This window comes from Oncorhynchus nerka, linkage group LG12 (genome assembly GCF_034236695.1).
Source record: "Oncorhynchus nerka isolate Pitt River linkage group LG12, Oner_Uvic_2.0, whole genome shotgun sequence".
NCBI lineage: Eukaryota > Metazoa > Chordata > Actinopteri > Salmoniformes > Salmonidae > Oncorhynchus > Oncorhynchus nerka.
The window spans coordinates 88,402,926-88,426,237 of NC_088407.1; the positions used below are offsets into that span (position 1 = coordinate 88,402,926).

At 44.4% G+C, this 23,312-nt stretch overlaps 2 protein-coding genes across 2 annotated transcripts in view; one reads left to right on the forward strand and one right to left on the reverse strand.

The window, feature by feature from the left end:
• Window positions 1-23,312, forward strand: part of vti1b (vesicle transport through interaction with t-SNAREs 1B) — a 204,544-nt gene that overhangs the window by 33,990 nt on the left and 147,242 nt on the right. The window lies entirely within an intron of this gene.
• LOC115122139 (arginase-2, mitochondrial-like) lies at window positions 5,909-22,118 on the reverse strand. Its single transcript, XM_065025933.1, has 8 exons — window positions 21,864-22,118; window positions 21,685-21,757; window positions 16,916-17,090; window positions 15,902-16,061; window positions 15,155-15,249; window positions 9,581-9,685; window positions 8,919-9,058; window positions 5,909-6,346 (listed from the first exon to the last, which is right to left on the reverse strand). Exons 1-8 carry the CDS (start codon window positions 21,972-21,974, stop codon window positions 6,159-6,161), a joined length of 1,047 nt encoding a protein of 348 aa, XP_064882005.1. The 5' UTR covers window positions 21,975-22,118; the 3' UTR covers window positions 5,909-6,158.

A 23,312-nucleotide genomic window follows, 5' to 3' on the forward strand; every position in this document is an offset into this window, starting at 1 on the left:
CAGGGACACGGGTGTAGTGATTTACACACTGGACAGAGGACACAGGTGTAGTGATTTACACACTGGACAGAGGACACAGGTGTAGTGATTTACACACTGGACAGGGACAGAAGACACAGGTGTAGTGATTACACACTGGACAGGGACAGAAGACACAGGTGTAGTGATTTACACACTGGACAGGGACAGAAGACACAGGTGTAGTTTTTTACACACTGGACAGGGACACAGGACACAGGTGTAGTGATTACACACTGGACAGAGGACACAGGTGTAGTGTTTACACACTGGACAGAAGACACAGGTGTAGTGTTTACACACTGGACAGGGACAGAGGACACAGGTGTAGTGATTTACACACTGAACAGGGACAGAGGACACAGGTGTAGTGATTTACACACTAGACAGGGACAGAGGACACAGGTGTAGTGATTTACACACTGGACAGAGACAGAGGACACAGGTGTAGTGATTTACATACTGGACAGGGACAGAGGACACAGGTGCAGGAACAGAGGACACAGGTGTAGTGATTTATACACTGGACAGGGACAGAGGACACAGGTGTAGTGTTTACACACTGGACAGGGACACAGGTGTAGTGATTTACACACTGGACAGAGGACACAGGTGTAGTGATTTACACACTGGACAGGGACAGAAGACACAGGTGTAGTGATTACACACTGGACAGGGACAGAAGACACAGGTGTAGTGATTTACACACTGGACAGGGACAGAAGACACAGGTTTAGTGTTTATACACTGGACAGGGACACAGGTGTAGTGATTACACACTGGACAGAGGACACAGGTGTAGTGTTTACACACTGGACAGAAGACACAGGTGTAGTGTTTACACACTGGACAGGGACAGAGGACACAGGTGTAGTGATTTACACACTGGACAGGGACAGAGGACACAGGTGTAGTGTTTACACACTGGACAGGGACAGAGGACACAGGTGTAGTGATTACACACTGAACAGGGACAGAGGACACAGGTGTAGTGATTTACACACTGGACAGGGACAGAGGACACAGGTGTAGTGATTACACACTGAACAGGGACAGAGGACACAGGTGTAGTGTTTACACACTGGACAGGAACAGAGGACACAGGTGTAGTGTTTACACACTGAACAGGGACAGAGGACACAGGTGTAGTGATTTACACACTGGACAGAGACAGAGGACACAGGTGTAGTGATTTACATACTGGACAGGGACAGAGGACACAGGTGCAGGAACAGAGGACACAGGTGTAGTGATTTACACACTGGACAGGGACAGAGGACACAGGTGTAGTGTTTACACACTGGACAGGGACACAGGTGTAGTGATTTACACACTGGACAGAGGACACAGGTGTAGTGATTTACACACTGGACAGGGACAGAAGACACAGGTGTAGTGATTACACACTGGACAGGGACAGAAGACACAGGTGTAGTGATTTACACACTGGACAGGGACAGAAGACACAGGTGTAGTGATTACACACTGGACAGAGGACACAGGTGTAGTGTTTACACACTGGACAGAAGACACAGGTGTAGTGTTTACACACTGGACAGGGACAGAGGACACAGGTGTAGTGATTTACACACTGAACAGGGACAGAGGACACAGGTGTAGTGATTTACACACTGGACAGGGACAGAGGACACAGGTGTAGTGATTTACACACTGGACAGGGACAGAGGACACAGGTGTAGTGTTTACACACTGGACAGGGACAGAGGACACAGGTGTAGTGTTTACACACTGAACAGGGACAGAGGACACAGGTGTAGTGATTTACACACTGGACAGGGACAGAGGACACAGGTGTAGTGATTACACACTGAACAGGGACAGAAGACACAGGTGTAGTGTTTACACACTGGACAGGAACAGAGGACACAGGTGTAGTGTTTACACACTGGACAGGGACAGAGGACACAGGTGTAGTGATTTACACACTGGACAGGGACAGGGACACAGGTGTAGTGTTTACACACTGGACAGGGACACAGGTGTAGTGATTTACACACTGGACTGGGACAGAGGACACAGGTGTAGTGTTTACACACTGGACAGGGACAGAGGGCACAGGTGTAGTGTTTACACACTGGACAGGGACACAGGTGTAGTGATTTACACACTGGACAGGGACAGAGGACACAGGTGTAGTGATTTACACACTGGACAGGGGCAGAGGACACAGGTGTAGTGATTTACACACTGGACAGGGACAGAGGACACAGGTGTAGTGTTTACACGCTGGACAGGGACAGAGGACACAGGTGTAGTGTTTACACGCTGGACAGGGACAGAGGACACAGGTGTAGTGTTTACACACTGGACAGGGACACAGGACACAGGTGTAGTGTTTACACACTGGACAGGGACACAGGTGTAGTGATTTACACACTGGACAGGGACAGAGGACACAGGTGTAGTGATTTACACACTGGACAGGGACAGAGGACACAGGTGTAGTGTTTACACACTGGACAGGGACACAGGTGTAGTTATTTACACACTGGACAGAGGACACAGGTGTAGTTATTTACACACTGGACAGAGGACACAGGTGTAGTTATTTACACACTGGACAGGGACAGAGGACACAGGTTTATCAGAGATAGGCTAAAGAGGGGTATACTACGATTGAAGCTAGATCTACTCAGGGTTTTCTAAAGCTAGCCAGCTTCAGTTAGCTTCACAGTCCAGCTCAGACTTCATCCGTACGGTAGATATAGCTTGTCTGCTTGCTGATAACTCTAACAGGCTTGTAACTGGTTTGCCACCAGCATACCACCCTGCATCCCACTGCTGACTTGCTTCTGAAGCGAAGCAGGGTTGGTCCTGGTCGGTCCCCTGGATGGGAGACCAGATGCTGCTGGAAGTGGTGTTGGGGGCCCAGTAGGAGGCACTGGTCTAAAAGAATATCCCAATGCCCCAGGGCAGTGATTGGGGACATTGCCCTGTGTAGTGTGCCGTCTTTCAGATGGGATGTTAAACAGGTGTCCTGACTCTGTGGTCTGAGATCCCATGGTACTTATTGTTAGAGTAGGGGTGTTAACCCTGGTGTCCTGGCTAAATGGCCCTCATTTGAAAGTGGCAACTCCACCCTTTAGCTCAGCGCGGATGCTGCCTGTAACCCATGGCTTCTGGTTGGGGTATGTACGTACGATCACTGAGGGGACGACTTCAAAAGTCCCCCAGGCCACTAGGGGCGCCGTCTCTGGATGAGCATTTTCTTATTTGCCTATGGCGGAATACAGCTCATTCAATGCTGTCTTAGTGGCAGCCTCTGACTGTGGTGGTATGTAAAACAGCTACAAAGAATACAGATGAAAACTCTCTCGGTAGGTAGTGTGGTCTACAGCTTATCATGAGAAACTCTCCCTCGGGCGAGCAATAGATGCGGAGGTCTTCCATTCACCCACACCGCATCTCACAAAGGCAGTTGGCACCAAAAAGGACAAATGTCCATTGCTCGTGTTTCTTGGTCCAAGTAAGTCTCTTCTTATTGGTGTCCTTTAGTAGTGGTTTCTTTGCAGCAATTCGACCATTTTTTTAAACCTTTATTTAACCAGGCAAGTCAGTTAAGAACAAATTCTTATTTTCAATGACGGCCTGGGAACAGTGGGTTAAATGCCTGTTCAGGGACAGAACGACAGATTTGTACCTTGTCAGCTCGGGGATTTGAACTCGCAACCTTCCGGTTACTAGTCCAACGCTCTAACCACTAGGCTACCCTGCCGACCATAACGGCCTGATTCACACAATCTCCTCTGAACAGTTGATGTTGAGACGTGTCTGTTACTTGAAGTCTGAAGCATTTATTTGGGCTGCAATTTCTGAGGTTGGTAACTCTAATGAACTTCTCCTCTACAGCAGAGGTAACTCTGGGACTTCCATTCCTATGGCGGTCCTCATGAGAGGCAGTTTCATCACAGTGCTTGATGAAACTTTCAAAGTTCTTGAAATGTTCCGTATTGACTGACCTTCATGTCTTAAAGTAATGATGGACTGTCATTTCTCTTTGCTTATTTGAGCTGTTCTTGTCATAATATGGACTTGGTCTTTTACCAAAATAGGGCTATCTTCTGTATACCAACCCTACCTTGTCACAACACAACAGCTTGAGGAAAGAAATTCCACTAATTATTTTAAGAAGGCACACCTGTTAATTGAAATGCATTCCAGGTGACTACCTCATGAAGCTGGTTGAGAGAATGCCAAGAGTGTGCAAAGCTGTCATCAAGGCAAAAGGGTGGCTACTTTGAAGAATCTTAAATATATTTTGATTTCGTAACTACACGATTCCATATGTGTTATTTCATAGTAACAGAAAAACCCCTTGAACGAGTAGGTGTTCTAAAACTTTTGACCGGTAGTGTATGTATTTATGGTGATGCTGTGGTTTGTTGAGATGCAAAACACATTTCCCCGAAAGGGACACAATACAGAAATGATTATTATTCAGCTGAAGGGCTGGAATGGAGGCACACAGACTGCTCTCTCCCCATTTACAATAGACCTTGATGCAAGACTAAAACCAACTAGACTTGCTCTGCCACATGTCACAATGGAGACCACAAAGCAAAACACACAGACTGATTTCATTGTGGAAGACTTATATATATATATTTACTTTTAAAAAGACAGTCATTCAGTGTTCACGTCAAAAAAGGCATTTGTTATATTTAGTAAATAAAAGTTATTTCACTCAGCATTTACCATACAGCCATTACATACACTCATTTTAACTTATTAAAAATTAACTGGTCATTTAATACGGACTAAAATAACACCGGACAGTGAATACCCAGACATGGATTCATAATAGTCATTATTAACTACTACAAATACCCCAACATCAGTCATTATTAACTACTACAAATACCCCAACAGTCTTTATTAACTACTACAAATACCCCAACATCATAATAGTCATTATTAACTACTACAAATACCCCAATCATAATAGTCATTATTAACTACTACAAATACCCCAACATCATAGTCATTATTAACTACTACAAAACACAATCATTCTAGACAAAAACAAATTACATCAAACCCCACATCATGTCATTATTAACTACTACAAATCAATCTAGAAACCCCAAATCATAGTCATCACAAATACGGCAACTCAACTGGCACAGCCACTCGCTCGAGGTATTTGTGTTTCCAAACCACACTATGGTCACATTAGTATTATCATTTTGTTTCATTACAACCCTGTTTTATTGCAGAGATTCAGGATCCAGTCATGAGCAATACTGATCCCCGCCTGTGGGGCATACCACTGATCCCCCCGCCTGTGGGGCATACCACTGATCCCCGCCTGTGGGGCATACCACTGATCCCCGCCTGTGGGGCATACCACTGATCCCCCCCGCCTGTGGGGCATACCACTGATCCCCCCGCCTGTGGGGCATACCACTGATCCCCCCGCCTGTGGGGCATACCACTGATCCCCGCCTGTGGGGCATACCACTGATCCCCCGCCTGTGGGGCATACCACTGATCACCGCCTGTGGGGCATACCACTGATCACCGCCTGTTGGGCATACCACTGATCACCCCCTGTGGGGCATACCACTGATCACCGCCTGTGGGGCATACCACTGATTACCACCTGTGGGGCATACCACTGATCACATCGAATACAGTCAACATTTAAATAGTGGGGCTAGGGAGACTGTCCTGTCAAGGCCAGAGCGACCAGCTGTTGATCACATCAATTACAGTTTAAATTTGAGATGTGGGCTTTTAATAGCCTGGGTTACCAGTCTATTTGTACTACTATTTTGCCAGTCTTGTCATGGCAAACAGTTGACATGAAAACACAGATCTGGGCCCAGGCTAAAGCTTTTCACGCCATCTTAGTAAATTAGCGATGTAATCCTTGAACAAGGCTTTCCAAGTTTAATCATGATTGTTTGACTGTTGAACAGGTTGCCATACAGTACTATATATATATATACATACACACACACACACACAGAAGATGCAACTACATGCTTTGAAACAATTCAACTACAGTTTCAGTGCATCTGTTCTGTATGTAAAGTCTTTTTTTATTTTTTTTTAAATTCAGGAATGCCAATATGTTAAGTCTTTTGAGTTCTAGAATGTGGTTCTAGAATGTGGTTCTAGAGTCGAAGCTGTTCCGTGTCGTCTTTGAGCGTTTGCGAATCCTGGGTGATGGGACCTCCCTCGCGGGTCTGGCCCAGGGATGATGCGATGACGTCCACCGCCATGGAAGCTGTGCTCGCCACCGCCTCACGACTCGCCCCCAGGGCTGGGTTGACCTCAACAAGGTCCATCACCGACAACAACCCTGGAGATTAGACAAACACAATCTATTAGTTTCAGTTCCTTTTTTACATTTTTTTTTTTTTTTTAGAATGTTGCAGACAGAAAATGTACTTCAAAGAATGTTACATATTGAAATGTTACATCAAAGAATGTTACATATTGAAATGTTACATCAAAGAATGTTACATATTGAAATGTTACATCATAGAATGTTACATATTGAAATGTTACATCATAGAATGTTACATATTGAAATGTTACATCAAAGAATGTTACATTTTGAAATGTTACATCAAAGAATGTTACATATTGAAATGTTACATCAAAGAATGTTACATATTGAAATGTTACATCATAGAATGTTACATATTGAAATGTTACATCATAGAATGTTACATATTGAAATGTTACATCATAGAATGTTACATATTGAAATGTTACATCATAGAATGTTACATATTGAAATGTTCTTATCGTACCAACAGCATAACTATATAAACCACTCATGCAATGCAATAACTATTCTCATCCTACCAAGAGTCTTGCATAGCTTGGAGGAAAAGTTTAAGTTTAATGACAAACCTTCCCCCCATAATTTCTTATAAATGTATCATTACAGGGTTCCTGTGTTGTGGATCATTATAGCCCTAACATACCTGTGTTGTGGATCATTATAGCCCTAACATACCTGTGTTGTGGATCATTATAGCCCTAACATACCTGTGTTGTGGTTCATTATAGCCCTAACATACCTGTGTTGTGGTTCATTATAGCCCTAACATACCTGTGTTGTGGTTCATTATAGCCCTAACATACCTGTGTTGTGGATCATTATAGCCCTAACATACCTGTGTTATGGATCATTATAGCCCTAACATACCTGTGTTGTGGATCATTATAGCGTGCCCTAACATACCTGTGTTGTGGATCATTATAGCCCTAACATACCTGTGTTGTGGATCATTATAGCCCTAACATACCTGTGTTGTGGATCATTATAGCCCTAACATACCTGTGTTGTGGATCATTATGTGTTGTGGATCATTATAGCCCTAACATACCTGTGTTGTGGATCATTATAGCCCTAACATACCTGTGTTGTGGATCATTATAGCCCTAACATACCTGTGTTGTGGATCATTATAGCCCTAACATACCTGTGTTGTGAATCATTATAGCCCTAACATACCTGTGTTGTGGATCATTATAGCCCTAACATACCTGTGTTGTGGATCATTATAGCCCTAACATACCTGTGTTATGGATCATTATAGCCCTAACATACCTGTGTTGTGGATCATTATAGCCCTAACATACCTGTGTTGTGGATCATTATAGCATGCCCTAACATACCTGTGTTGTGGATCATATGGATCATTATAGCCCTAACATACCTGTGTTGTGGATCATTATAGCCCTAACATACCTGATCATTATAGTTGTTATGGATCATTATAGCCCTAACATACCTGTGTTGTGAATCATTATAGCCCTAACATACCTGTGTTGTGGATCATTATAGCCCTAACATACCTGTGTTGTGGATCATTATAGCCCTAACATACCTGTGTTGTGGATCATTATAGCCCTAACATACCTGTGTTGTGGATCATTATAGCCCTAACATACCTGTGCCCTAACATACCTTGTGGATCATTATAGCCCTAACATACCTGTGTTGTGAATCATTATAGCCCCTGTGTTGTGGATCATTATAGCCCTAACATACCTGTGTTGTGAATCATTATAGCCCTAACATACCTGTGTTGTGGATCATTATAGCCCTAACATACCTGGATCATTATAGCCCTAACATACCTGTGTTGTGGAATCATTATAGCCCTAACATACCTGTGTTGTGGATCATTATAGCCCTAACATACCTGTGTTGTGGATCATTATAGTGCCCTAACATACCTGTGTTATGGTGCCCTAACATACCTGTGTTGTGGATCATTATAGCCCTAACATACCTGTGTTGTGGATCATTATAGCCCTAACATACCTGTGTTGTGGATCATTATAGCCCTAACATACCTGTGTTGTGGATCATTATACTAACATACCTGTGTTGTGAATCATTATAGCCCTAACATACCTGTGTTGTGGATCATTATAGCATTATAGCCCTAACATACCTGTGTTGTGGATCATTATAGCCCTAACATACCTGTGTTGTGGATCATTATAGCCCTAACATACCTGTGTTGTGGATCATTATAGCCCTAACATACCTGTGTTGTGGATCATTATAGCCCTAACATACCTGTGTTGTGGATCATTATAGCCCTAACATACCTGTGTTGTGGATCATTATAGCCCTAACATACCTGTGTTGTGGATCATTATAGCCCTAACATACCTGTGTTGTGGATCATTATAGCCCTAACATACCTGTGTTGTGGATCATTATAGCCCTAACATACCTGTGTTGTGGATCATTATAGCGTGCCCTAACATACCTGTGTTGTGGATCATTATAGCGTGCCCTAACATACCTGTGTTGTGGATCATTATAGCCCTAACATACCTGTGTTATGGATCATTATAGCCCTAACATACCTGTGTTGTGGATCATTATAGCCCTAACATACCTGTGTTGTGGATCATTATAGCCCTAACAGATGATCCTTCTCTGTAGGTCAGACCTCCGTTTACTGGTGTTCCTGTGGCCGGGGCCAAAGAAGGGTCCATCGCATCAATGTCAAAACTCAGATGGATCGGCCGCTGCTTCCTGTTGGACAAGAGAAGAAGAAAACGGGTTCGGAAAACAGTTCGGTGAATCAATCCACTTTCAACTCAAATTCATCTGTCGCCGGAACACACTCCAACCAGTCGCCTGAACACACTCCAACCAGTCGCCTGAACACACTCCAACCAGTCGCCGGAACACACTCCAACCAGTCGCCGGAACACACTCCAACCAGTCGCCGGAACACACTCCAACCAGTCGCCGGAACACACTCCAACCAGTCGCCGGAACACACTCCAACCAGTCGCCTGAACACACTCCAACCAGTCGCCTGAACACACTCCAACCAGTCGCCTGAACACACTCCAACCAGTCGCCTGAACACACTCCAACCAGTCGCCTGAACACACTCCAACCAGTCGCCTGAACACACTCCAAAACAGTCACCTGAACACATCTATGGGGCCTAATGTAATTGACACAACGAAAGGCTCAAAGTCAGTCATACAGTAAGCTGCTTAGTTTATAACATCACTCCTTAATCTTTAACAGTAATTCAATGACCTTGACAAGAGGTGGTCGAAAGAGACTTCCATGACTCTCTGGATGCCGAGCCTGTCGATGTCTCTCATTGTGAAGTACTGGACACCCAAGTCCTTCAGGATGTCGCTGTGAGGAGAAAGGAGAGTAGAATGTCACGAGGAGGGTGTCTGGAAGTGTATTTTAAAAACAGGTGGAATTATGTGAACATTTTTTCACGTTCACATTTAGGTAATTTAGCAGACACTCTTATCCAGATCAACAACTATCAGGCTACCGGTGTGTACTGCGTGACCACTTTGGCCAATCAGAAGGGGAAAAAAAGAATTCACTGTGTCTGCCTTGAGGATGCTCATAAAACTCCACAGACCTCTCGCTCTCTCCTCTCTCTCCCCCTGTGTTGTGGATCATTATAGCGTGCCCATTATAGGCCCGTCAGAATCTTGACCACTTTGGCCAATCAGAAGGAAAAAAACAAATTCAGTGTCTGCTTTGAGGATGCTCATAAAACTCCACAGACCTCTCTCCTCCCTCTCTCTCCCTCTCTCTCCTCTCTCTCCCCCCTCTCTGCTCGCTCTCCTCGCTCTTGCGCAGAGGAACCCAGAACGATATGTGACCACTTGGTTAAGGCAACACCGTTTTGTCTAGGACACCCAAACCAGTGGCCACCGCTAAGTCCAAGGAGCCTGGCCCTCTCTGGAAGTTGCTGTAGCCCTGCCTGGGATAGTTAGCCTACATTGTCTATTGGTTGAGACACAGGGCCCGTTCTAGCTTGGTATGTCAGGGTGGGAAACTGGAAATGTAAATTGGGCCAATTTAGAGTTAGTAAGGCATTTATACTGAACAAAAATATAAATGCAACAGTTCATAAGGAAATCAGTCAATTGAAATTAATTCATTAGGCCCTAATCTATGGATTTCACATGACTGGGAATAGAGACGTGCATCTGTTGGTCACAGAGACGCTACATGTGGACACCTGCTCGTCGAACATCTCATTCTAAAATCATGGGCATTAATATAGAGTTGGTCCCCCCCTTTTCTGCTATAACAGCCTCCACTCTTCTGGGAAGGCTTTCCACTAGATGGGGTTGAGGTCAGGGCTCTGTGCAGGCCAGTCAAGTTCTTCCACACCGATCTCGACAAACCATTTCTGTATGGACTTCACTTTGTGCAAGGAGGCATTGTCATGCTGAAACTGGAAAGGGCCTTCTCCAAACTGTTGCCACACATTTGGAAGCACAGAATCATCTAGAATGTCATTGTATACTGTAGCATTAAGATTTCCCTTCACTGGAACTAAGGGGCTTGAACCATGAAAAACAGCCCCAGACCAATATTCCTCCTCCACCAAACTTTACAGTTGGCACTGTGCATTCAGGCAGGTAAAGTTCTCCTGGTATCCGCCAAACCCAGATTCGTCAGACTGCCAGACGGTGAAGCGTGATTCATCACTCCAGATCCTGGCACTGTCCAATCAGCAACTTTCACTTAAAAATAGCCTTTTAGTTATTTTACTTAAAATGACATTTTATCAAGATCTGTTTGCCTATGCCGAATAGTCATAATATTATTATTATAAATAGAAGAGTATCACTTCTCACAACGGTGCTCTTTTAGTAAAGTTAGATCAAAGCTGAATCAATGTCTTACAAGATCACATAATTATTCATTCACATATTTTACATAATAGAACTGTATATACACTAAATACAAGAAAGGCTAATTATCACGTTCTGACCTTAGTTATTTTATTATGGAGTTGGACCCCCCCCTTTGCTGCTATAACAGCCTCCACTTTTCAGGGAAGTCATTTTATTATGTCTTTGTTTTAGTATGGTCAGGGCGTGAGTTATATATGTTCCTTTTTCTATGTTTTGGGATTTCTGTGTTTGGCCTGGTATGGTTCTCAGAGGCAGCTGTTTATCGTTGTCCCTGATTGAGAACCATATTTAGGTAACCTGGTTTCACTTTTGAGTTGTGGGTGATTGTTTTCTGTTGTGTGTCTGCACCAGCCAGAACAGTTTTCGGTTGTTTCTCTTTGTTATATTTTGTTATCTCCGTGTTCATTTGAATAAATATGAACACGTACCACGCTGCACCTTGGTCGTCACCTTCTTCCACCAACAACGGCCGTTACACTAATAGTTAACACCATCTACTCACCAAACAGTCATTCAATAACATTTAAATGCCATGAAACTGATTGAGATCAATCAACTGATCTGGCATAGAGCAACACATGCAGATGCAATCTGGACAAGACATGAAGAATTATCATTCCGTTTGGACGATAAAACATGAAGAATTATCATTCCGATTGACAGTGAAACTATTTTGAAGAATTATCATAACCTGGTGTTTGACGATAAAAACATTTTAATTATCATTCTTTACGATAAAACTATGTGAAGAATTATCATTCCGTTTGGACGATAAAACATGAAGAATTATCATTCCGTTTGGACGATAAAACATGAAGAATTATCATTCCGTTTGGACGATAAAACATGAAGAATTATCATTCACGATTGACAGTGATGGTCTATTTTGAAACGAGGTAGCCTATGCCTAACCTGGTGTTTGAGGGTATGAAACATTTTAATTTCTCTTTAGACAATAGCCTATGTGTGGGCATAGCCACACGTTGCAATTGGAGGACACATTTTTCAAATCATATTCTATAATGATAGACTATATTCTATAATGATAGACTACATCTGTCATATTCTATAATGATAGACTACATCTGTCATATTCTATAATGATAGGCTATTCAATAGGCTACATCTGTCATATTCTATAATGATAGACTATATTCTATAATGATAGACTACATCTGTCATATTCTATAATGATAGACTACATCTGTCATATTCTATAATGATAGGCTATTCAATAGGCTACATCTGCCGGTATAAACTTTGCCGAAATGATGATGTCATTCACATTTTGTTTGCGCTCTCTCACCTCAAAACAATAACTATACACCACTGCTTATAAGTTATAAGTTAAGTATAACTCTAAGAAATATAGGATGTGTCCAATAGATTAGATCCAGCTATGTATTTGGTTTGCTAACTTGCTAGCGAAGTGGCCATATGTCAAGATCAAGCTTCATGGTGACAGCAGAGACATTCAATCCCCTTCCTTGGATCGAGATTAGTTTGAATACCAGACTCTCTCGCTGAAGTTCCACTCCTTGCCAAAGATACTGGCTTTTGGCAATGTCAACATTCAATACGCGCTGGATTTACAGTGGAGTTGCTCATTGGTTGTTGGAAATAACATTAATATTTTATATGACAACATGTGGAGCCTCAAATAGAATTAGAATTATAACAAAGTAAAAACAAAAACACTTAGCTGTTAGCTAGTTACAGCTAGTTACAGCTAGTTACAGCAAGGTACAGCTAGTTACAGCAAGGTACAGCTAGTTACAGCTAGTTACAGCAAGGTACAGTGGGGAGAACAAGTATTTGATACACTGCCGATTTTGCAGGTTTTCCTACTTACAAATCATGTAGAGGTCTGTAATATTTATTATAGGTACACGTAAACTGTGAGAGACTGAATCTAAAACCAAAATTCAGAAAATCACATTGTATGATTTTTAAGTAATTAATTTGCATTTTATTGACCATGACCAGCCTTTCAAAGCACTTCACGGCTACAGACATGAGTGCTTCAGGTCGGTAGTCATTTAGGCAGGTTACCTTCTCTTTCTTGGGCAGAGGGACTATGGTGGTCTGCTTGAGACATGTAGGTATTACAGACTGGGTCAGGTTGATACATGTAGGTATTACAGACTGGGTCAGGTTGAGACATGTAGGTATTACAGACTGGGTCAGGTTGAGACATGTAGGTAAGTAAGACCATGGTGCTTTAGGCTGTGAGGGGAAGCACCTCAGTACCTCCAGGCTCTGATTACACCCAAACAAGGGCACTGCGTTCATCTCTGGCCTGCTCGCCTCCCTACCACTGAGGAAGAGCTCAGCCCAGTCAAAACTGTTCGCTGCTCTGGCCCCCCAATGGTGGAACAAACTCTCACGACGCCAGGACAGCGGAGTCAATCACCACCTTCCGGAGACAGAAACCCCACTTTAAGGAATATAGGATAGGATAAAGTAATCCCTCTCACCCCCCCTTAAAAGATTTAGATGCACTACTGTTCCACTGGATGTTGTGAATGCACCAATTTGTAAGGATAAGATAAATGACTTAAATGTAAGTAAATGGGTCAGACTGGGTCAGGTTGAGACATGTAGGTATTACAGACTGGGTCAGGTTGAGACATGTAGGTATTACAGACTGGGTCAGGTTGAGACATGTAGGTATTACAGACTGGGTCAGGTTGAGACATGTAGGTATTACAGACTGGGTCAGGTTGAGACATGTAGGTATTACAGACTGGGTCAGGTTGAGACATGTAGGTATTACAGACTACAGACATGTAGGTATTACAGACTGGGTCAGGTTGAGACATGTAGGTATTACAGACTGGGTCAGGGTCAGGTTGAGACATGTAGGTATTACAGACTGGGTCAGGGACAGGTTGAGACATGTAGGTATTACAGACTGGGTCAGGGAGAGGTTGAACATGTCAGTATAGTAAAGGTGTTCTAGAGTATTTTTTGTCAGGTTGCACATTGACATGCTGGTAGAAATGAGGTAAAACAGATTTAAGTTTGCCTGCATTAAAGTCTCCGGCCACTAGGAGCGCCACTTCTGGATGAGCATGTTCTTGTTTGCTTATGGCCTTATACAGCTCGTTGATTGCAGTCTTAGTGCCAGCATCGGTCTGTGGTGGTAAATAGATGGCTACGAAAAATATAGATGAGAACTCTCTTGGTAGATAGTGTGGTCTACAGCTTATCATTAGGTACTCTACCTCAGGCGAGCAATACATCGAGACTTACTTAATATTAGACGTCTCCACACCAGCTGTGATTTACCAATAGACACACACCATCACCCCTCCGCATCCCTTGCCGGACGTGCCTGTTTTATCTTGCCGACGCAGATCCCAGCTAACTGTATATTATCCATGTCGTCGTTCAGCCACGACTCGGTGAAACATAAGATATGACCGTTTTTAATGTCCGGTTGGTAGGATAGTCTTGAACGGAGCTCATCCAGTTTATTCTCCAGTGATTGCACGTTGGCCAATAGGATGGACGGTAGAGGCCGGTTACCCACAGAGATGGTATGAACATCTAGATACTGCCCAACAGTAGTATACTGTGGTGTGACAGTGGTATGTGGTTGAATGCACCAAGTTCAACTATAGGTCGCTCTGGATAAGAGCGTCTGCTAATTTTTATGTATTTATTTCACCTTTATTTAACCAGGTAGGCAAGTTGAAAACAAGTTCTCATTTACAATTGCGACCCTGACCAAGATAAAGCAAAGCAGTTCAACACATACAACAACAGAGTTACACATGGAGTAAAACAAACATACAGTCAATAATACAGTAGAAAAATAAGTCTATATACACACAATAATATACAAAATGACTAAAATGTCAAATGCAATGTGTTTTAACTGTGTTATACATCGTAGTGTACTTGGTAGTGTACAGAGTAGTGTACTTACTACTCTCCAGGGTCGACGTCTCTCAGGCCAATGTAAACCAGGTCCTTAGCCGACAGGAAGGGCTTCATCCAGCTGAACCCTGGCAGCTCTGGCATCTACACAACAACAACAACAGATAACAGGTCAGTATCAGAGGGAGAGCAGTAAGGCTGTAGTGAGAATATAGCCTGGTATCCAGATCTGTTAGTGTTATATTGCCAACTCTATGGTCACTGAGGTTGTAGTGAGAACATAGCCTGGTATCCAGATCTGTTAGTGTTATATTGCCAACTCTATGGTCACTGAGGTTGTAGTGAGAACATAGCCTGGTATCCAGATCTGTTAGTGCTGTATAGCCAACTCTATGGTCACTGAGGCTGTAGTGAGAACATAGCCTGGTATCCAGATTTGTTAGTGCTGTATAGCCAGGTTGCTGTATAGCCTGGTCACTATGGTCACTGAGGCTGTAGTGATTATATAGCCTGGTATCCAGATCTGCTAGTGCTGTATAGCCAACTCTATGGTCACTGAGGCGGTAGGTAAAATATAGCCTGGTATCCAGATCTGCTAGTGCTGTATAGCTAACTCTATGTCTCTGAGGCCACGGGGGGGGGGACCACTTGGACATGACACCTTCATTTGAAACCCACAGACTTCCGGTGGCTACCCAGGCAACCAGAGACGTAAGCATGGCCTGGCGTTAGGGATCAGGATAGTGAGAATGCATGTCACAAGGCCAAGGTCTACCCAACTCCTCTGTCATCTTACCTTGTTCTGCAGCTCTTTCAGCATAAAGGCAACCGACTGTCCGTGGAGGTTCCCTGAGGGCGAGGTGAGGGGCGTGTTTATGTCAGCGTGGGCGTCGACCCAGATCAGACACAGGTCAGGACACTGCCGGGCGTGGCCTTCCACTGAACCAATGGCCAGGCTGCGGGGGGAGAGATCAGGAAGGGAGATAGAATCCAATCTCCATTATTAATGGATTTTAATTACCTGTAATACATTCTGTTCACCCCCCCAGGGCAACGCTGACTGTGTTACACAATAAACCTGTTGCCGCTATGTTTATATTCAACCTTTATTTAACTAGGCAAGTCAGTTCAGAACAAATTCTTATTTGTTATGACGGCCTAGGAACAGTGGGTTAACTGGTCTAGGAACAGTGGGTTAACTGGTCTAGGAACAGTGGGTTAACTGGTCTAGGAACAGTGGGTTAACTGGTCTAGGAACAGTGGGTTAACTGGTCTAGGAACAGTGGGTTAACTGGTCTAGGAACAGTGGGTTAACTGGTCTAGGAACAGTGGGTTAACTGGTCTAGGAACAGTGGGTTAACTGGTCTAAGAACAGTGGGTTAACTGGTCTAAGAACAGTGGCTTAACTGGTCTAGGAACAGTGGGTTAACTGGTCTAGGAACAGTGGGTTAACTGGTCTAGGAACAGTGGGTTAACTGCCTGTTCAGGGGCAGAACGACAGATTTTTACCTCGTCAGTTCGGGGATTCGACCTTTCAACCTTTTGGTTACAAGTCCAACACTAACCACTAGGCTACCTGCCGCCCCTAACCCGGGCCAACCCCCCCAACCCGGGCCAACCCCCCCCCCAACCCGGCCAAAACCCCTAACCCGGCCAAACCCCCTAACCCGTATGACGCTGGGCCAATTGTGTGCCGCCCCATGTCTAAGGTCCTAAGCCTGCCTAATGCTTAATTTCCTAACACTGTCAATGTTGCTAAAATAACCGTGTTGGTTCTCTGAGAACATGAAAGGGTTGTTGTGGTATGTACCTGTGGTCTCCTCCCAGCATGATGGTAGTGTGTCCGGCTCCCACCGCGTTGCTGACGGCCCCTGACAGCAGTTTGTTAGCTCTGCCCACAGTGCGAGGGAAGGGGACGTGCATGTAGGGCTCGTCCTTCTCCAGATACTGGAAGCTCAGGTCTCCAAAGTCATGCACTGGGTAATCTGCACAAGGAAATAAAAAGGTACGGGTTTACTACGCACTGGATGAATTCAACAGCAAATGGTATGGATGAATTGGAGCATGAATGGTAATGTAGCAGATGGCTTAGTGCAGCTAGAAGTACTGTGGCCCCGGTTCCTGAGAGCTAGAAGTACTGTGGCCCCGGATCCTGAGAGCTAGAAGTACTGTGGCCCCGGATCCTGAGAGCTAGAAGTACTGTGGCCCCGGATCCTGAGAGCTAGAAGTACTGTGGCCCCGGATCCTGAGAGCAAGAAGTACTGTGGCCCCGGATCCTGAGAGCAAGAAGTACTGTGGCCCCGGATCCTGAGAGCTAGAAGTACTGTGGCCCCCGATCCTGATAGCTAGAAGTACTGTCCCCCCAGATCCTGATCCTGAGAGCTAGAAGTACTGTGGCCCCGGATCCTGAGAGCAAGAAGTACTGTGTCCCCAGATCCTGATCCTGAGAGCTGGAAGTACTGTGGCCCCGGATCCTGAGAGCAAGAAGTACTGTGTCCCCAGATCCTGATCCTGAGAGCAAGAAGTACTGCGGCCCCAGATCCTGAGAGCTAGAAGTACTGTGGCCCCGGATCCTGAGAGCAAGAAGTACTGTGTCCCCAGATCCTGATCCTGAGAGCTAGAAGTACTGTGGCCCCGGATCCTGAGAGCAAGAAGTACTGTGGCCCCGGATCCTGAGAGCTAGAAGTACTGTGGCCCCGGATCCTGAGAGCTAGAAGTACTGTGGCCCCCGATCCTGAGAGCAAGAAGTACTGTGTCCCCAGATCCTGATCCTGAGAGCTGGAAGTACTGTGGCCCCGGATCCTGAGAGCAAGAAGTACTGTGTCCCCAGATCCTGATCCTGAGAGCTAGAAGTACTGCGGCCCCAGATCCCGATCCTGAGAGCAAGAAGTACTGCGGCCCCAGATCCTGAGAGCTAGAAGTACTGTGGCCCCGGATCCTGAGAGCAAGAAGTACTGTGTCCCCAGATCCTGATCCTGAGAGCTAGAAGTACTGTGGCCCCGGATCCTGAGAGCAAGAAGTACTGTGTCCCCAGATCCTGATCCTGAGAGCTGGAAGTACTGTGGCCCCGGATCCTGAGAGCAAGAAGTACTGTGTCCCCAGATCCTGATCCTGAGAGCTAGAAGTACTGCGGCCCCAGATCCCGATCCTGAGAGCAAGAAGTACTGCGGCCCCAGATCCTGAGAGCTAGAAGTACTGTGGCCCCGGATCCTGAGAGCAAGAAGTACTGTGTCCCCAGATCCTAATCATGAGAGCTAGAAGTACTGTGGCCCCAGATCCTGAGAGCTAGAAGTACTGTGGCCCTAGATCGTGAGAGCTAGAAGTACTGTGGCCCCAGATCCTGAGAGCTAGAAGTACTGTGGCCCCGGATCCTGAGAGCTAGAAGTACTGTCCCCCCAGATCCTGATCCTGAGAGCTAGAAGTACTGTGGCCCCAGATTCATGAATGGCCTTGGCCAGTTCGTGCCCCAGTTTGTCAGCGCAGAATTTCCACTGTCACATTAAGCATTAGGTAGGCTACATGTCTTTGAGGCATTAGTTCAACTCTTTCTCCAGGCTCTGATGTCCAAACCCTCTAACCTGGCTCTCTTCACACACCCCTCTCCTATCATCTCTGATGTCCAATCCCCTTTACCCTGGCTCTTCACACACACCCCTCTCCTATCATCTCTGATGTCCAATCCCCTTTACCCTGGCTCTTCACACACCCCTCTCCTATCATCTCTGATGTCCAATCCCCTTTACCCTGGCTCTCCTCACACACCCCTCTCCGATCATCTCTGATGTCCAAACCCTCTAACCTGGCTCTCCTCACACACCCCTCTCCTATCATCTCTGATGTCCAATCCCCTTTACCCTGGCTCTTCACACACCCCTCTCCTATCATCTTTGATTGACGAGGTGGAGTCATTCAAGCCGTTTGCTGGAACCGCTGTCTGTCTGGGCACTACTTTCCATGTGTCCCATTTCACATGTGTGTTCTCTCAGGTTTCTCTAAGACCAGATCACCCTCTGATACCATGGTAACAGCAGAGTAAACAGAGGAATTTCTCCAGAAAGTGGGCTGCACCGACGCTACTGGTATTGGCACCTCGGACTAATGACTTATGAGTTGAAGTAAACCAGAAATTTGAGGCGCCACTTGTAGGTGACAATATTCCATTTGATAGCGGTGTCGTGTCACTCTGCTGGTCGGGAGGGGACCAATCTGGTGCCCCGTTACCATCTAAGACAGGGGTGGAAAACTCCAGTCCTCAGGGGCCAGAGTAGTGTCACACACACACACACACACACACACACACACACACACACACACACACACACACACACACACACACACACACACACACACACACACACACACACACACACACACACACACACACACACACACACACACACACACCATTCTTAGAAAACACAGCTGATTAAACGAATTGCATTCTAAACTGAAGATCATGAATATTTGATTTTTGGAGTCAGGTGTGTTGACTGGGGCAAAAGTGTCACACCAATCAGGTCCCCTTGGGGACTGGAATTGCTCTCCCTGATCTAAGATCTCTCCCCGTGTTACCATCTTAGACCCCTGGACAGGAATAGCTCAACCCAGTGCCTCTCTGTTAATGTAATCATAATCTAATATGTTTTTGAACTTGACTCAATGTCAGTGATATTTAATGCAGTTGACAGGGCTAGAGTTTCCCTTCTTGGCAAGTGCACAACGTCTGATCAGCTCAGCTATAAGGAGGATACAATTTATAGTCTCCCTGTTGCTAAAATGGCATCAGCAGAAGTAAGGCTATTTACTTTCCATACTTTTGTTTTTAATCGACTGTCTATTTTAGCAGTTTGAAGTCCACTTTTAGAGACAACTAAAATAGCACCATATGTACATGCTTGGGCACAGCAGGAGATGTCTATAGAAAGCTTTGGACTAGACTATAGGCCATACTCAAGGATGAGTAAAATGGAACATTTCGTTCCCAGGGAGCTGCAAATTACAATGGAGGCCCATCCAGACTAGGCCTAACACTACACCTACAACTAGGCTAGATCAAAGGTTTTAGGCTAGTATCTTCATAAAATGATCGAGTTTCTTAAAGACTATGGAGGTTTGATGTCTTTACAAAAAGTATGTCAGTCGTCTCCATCCAACAAAGGGGAAAAAACGGCCATCTAAAGATCAGTTTCTCGTATTACACCGACTGCCGGCCACGGAAACCGTCCGTTGCGTAACTGGCTAGAAACTGACAAGAAGCTCCGTTGTCCTGCCTCGAGCGCTCTCCAGCTGAGTGCTCAGGGACACAAACCGAGCTAAGATTACAGGGACATGACTTGCACATTCCAGAACTGAACCTCTACTTGAAGTGAAAAGCTTTATGATGAGATTGGATATTTATCACACACACAAACACTCTGGGACATCCCAGTCCTATTTGATTTTTTAATTTTTCATTAATGAATTGATAATAATCTACTGGTTTAGAAGGGTAACCTAGTTGCCTGACGAAAAGAGTGCGTATCTTTGCTCAGACCGGTCCCCATTCTCGCCAGGCAGATGGGTTATCTGGCACATTAACACTGTTTCTAGACTAACCAACTAATTGACCAACAGTCTCACAATCAATTCGTGCATATATGTACAAAATGCATTTCAGCAAATTTCGTGCGTTTTTGGCTGGTTTAATTCGTGAGGCTGGGCTGAACTGATGCATTAACATGGCTCGTTTAGCTGATAAATAGCCGTTCAATGGGGGATTCCTAGCCTAGCCTGATAGGTTTCTCTTCATCACAACTAGGATCTGACCACATAATATGTTATGTATGACTTGATCATAATCCATTGGTTTAGAAGTGGCAGCATTTTGTCTGACGAAATGTGTGCCCCTCTTTGCTCAGATTTGTCAATGGTCGTTAAAAAAAACCCCGTGGTTTACTCTGGATTGGAACCCACAGTCTGGGTGTTTACTGTCACATGGAGCCGGCTGTCTGATGCAGTCTCGCAAGTTACTCACAAAAAAAAACAAAAAGTTAGTTTCGTCTTTCAAGCATTCAAGGCAGCGATAAGTTCCCCCTATTCAACTATGATAGGCAGAAGTGTACAAAGGGAATGCTGTAATGGGAGGAGAGAATTTGTTTTTCGGAGAAAGCTCTGTTCATGCCCGCACCGGGAACTGTTGATTGCATAACTGACTGTACAGTGACGACAGCAGACTTGCCCATCCTTTGTCGCCCGTGTGACCCAATAAAATCGTTATTTTAATTACAAGAACGTTATCCTTTTAGACAAAACAAAAACAAAATCTGTGTTGATTGCCAGCTTTCAAGGTCTGAGCAATACCGGTGTTTGATTTCGTTGTTTGACAATATTAGACAATACACACGTATGTTAAAGACTGTCGTAACACACAGCCTATAGCCCAATGCTTCACTTCCGAGAACTGAATGACTCAGGGAAGCGGCTCTTGCATGAATCATTAACCTATTTTAGCGTTAGAATAAGTATTACCAGATCATTTTAGTTCAACAGTACATTTAGCAGTTTGTTTGTAGCACATTAAGAAGATGTTCCATCACTTACCCAGATTTGAAAGCCTCTCGATCAGACCGGCATCCCTGATGACTTTGGGTCCATGTTCCACCCCTCTTCTTTTCTAAAGAAAAATAACAAAAGTTCAATAATTCTGGTAAAAGAAATAACCTTATATAAATAGCCATATTAAAACGAATGGTTTCTAATAGGATGAGCTTTTTCCTTACCTGTCCTTTTGAGAATGGTGCTCCTAAAACAGCCACAGAATGCGCTCTGCTCTGACAGGTATTGTTGAGTTGAGTCCGTAGAAGACGACGCAGTGGCCCTCTTAAAGCCATTTTAAAATCCTATTTAATTTATCAGTTGACTTCAAAATAATTTATAACAACCGTTTAACGACCAAGGCTGAGATTCAAAAGTGGATTCAAACGCTCTTCTCGTCACTCTGACGATGGTGATGCTTTGATGTGAGCGCACGTCGGGGGGGATGGTTTTATGCTCTTATGATTTCATTAATATTCATGAGGGGATGAATGGCGGTCAGGATTAAGAGCAAGATCAACTGAAATTAGTCTCTAAATACATTGTAGAGTTTGAAAATATAAATATTTAATATTTTAATATTTTTAAAAATCACCCAAATGCCACGCGTTAAATCTGAAAACACAATCATTAATTCTGTGCCCTTATTCATGAATCCCGTTACCTCACGAAGGAAGACATGCGTCAATACTGTAAACGACGCCTTCGAACTAGCCAATGAGATGTATCCAATAGATGGGTTTGTTCCAAAGGCGTGTCTTGTGTTTCCAAAATGCACCCATTGGCCCGCAATTTCTAAGGGGCAGACATGTTTTAGATGTTCCTTTATTTAAATTGGCAAGTCAGTTAAGAACAAATTATTATTTACAATGACAGCCTAGGAACGTTGGACAAGGTACAAATCTGTCGTTCTGCCCCTGAACAGGCAGTTAACCCACTGTTCCTAGGCCATCATTGAAAATAAGAATTTGTTCTTAAACTGACTTGCCTAGTTAAATAAAGGTAAAACAAACAGTGTGTTAACTGCCCGGTTCAGGGGTAGAACGACTGATTTTTACCTTGTCAGCTCTGGGATTCGACCATGCAACCTTTCGGTTACTAGTCCAACGCTCTAAGCTACCTGCCGCCCCGAAATTCCACATAGACAGGAAACCGTGGTTGACAAATGTGTTGCTTAACCTGGACGTCTGCCTTCCATAATAGTTCAAAACACAGCCTATCAGATGTCAGCCTGCACCCCATGTTTACATGTAAGTGACCATAAACGACGTGCCTTACTAGTGGCTATTCTGCCTTCCCCTAAAAATAGTTTGGTAGGCTATAGGTATAGCCTAGGGTCCTAGGCTTCTTGAAATATTACTATATTATTAGACTAGAATAACTCTTATTTTTTTCCCTCAAGGAAACTTATTTTTGGAGTGGTTCAGAAAATGAATAAATAACATAAACATAGTAGCTAGGTTAACATAAAAACAAACAAAACAGTGCTTGTGCCGCTCTCCATGGTGATGGCTGGGCCGGTGTCTCTGTTCATTTGATAAGGAGAGTTTATGCTGTGCGGTAGCCCCCCATAGGCTAGTACAGGCATTGGCTTACAAATGTACATCCATGGGGGTTACAAATACAGTGGTTTG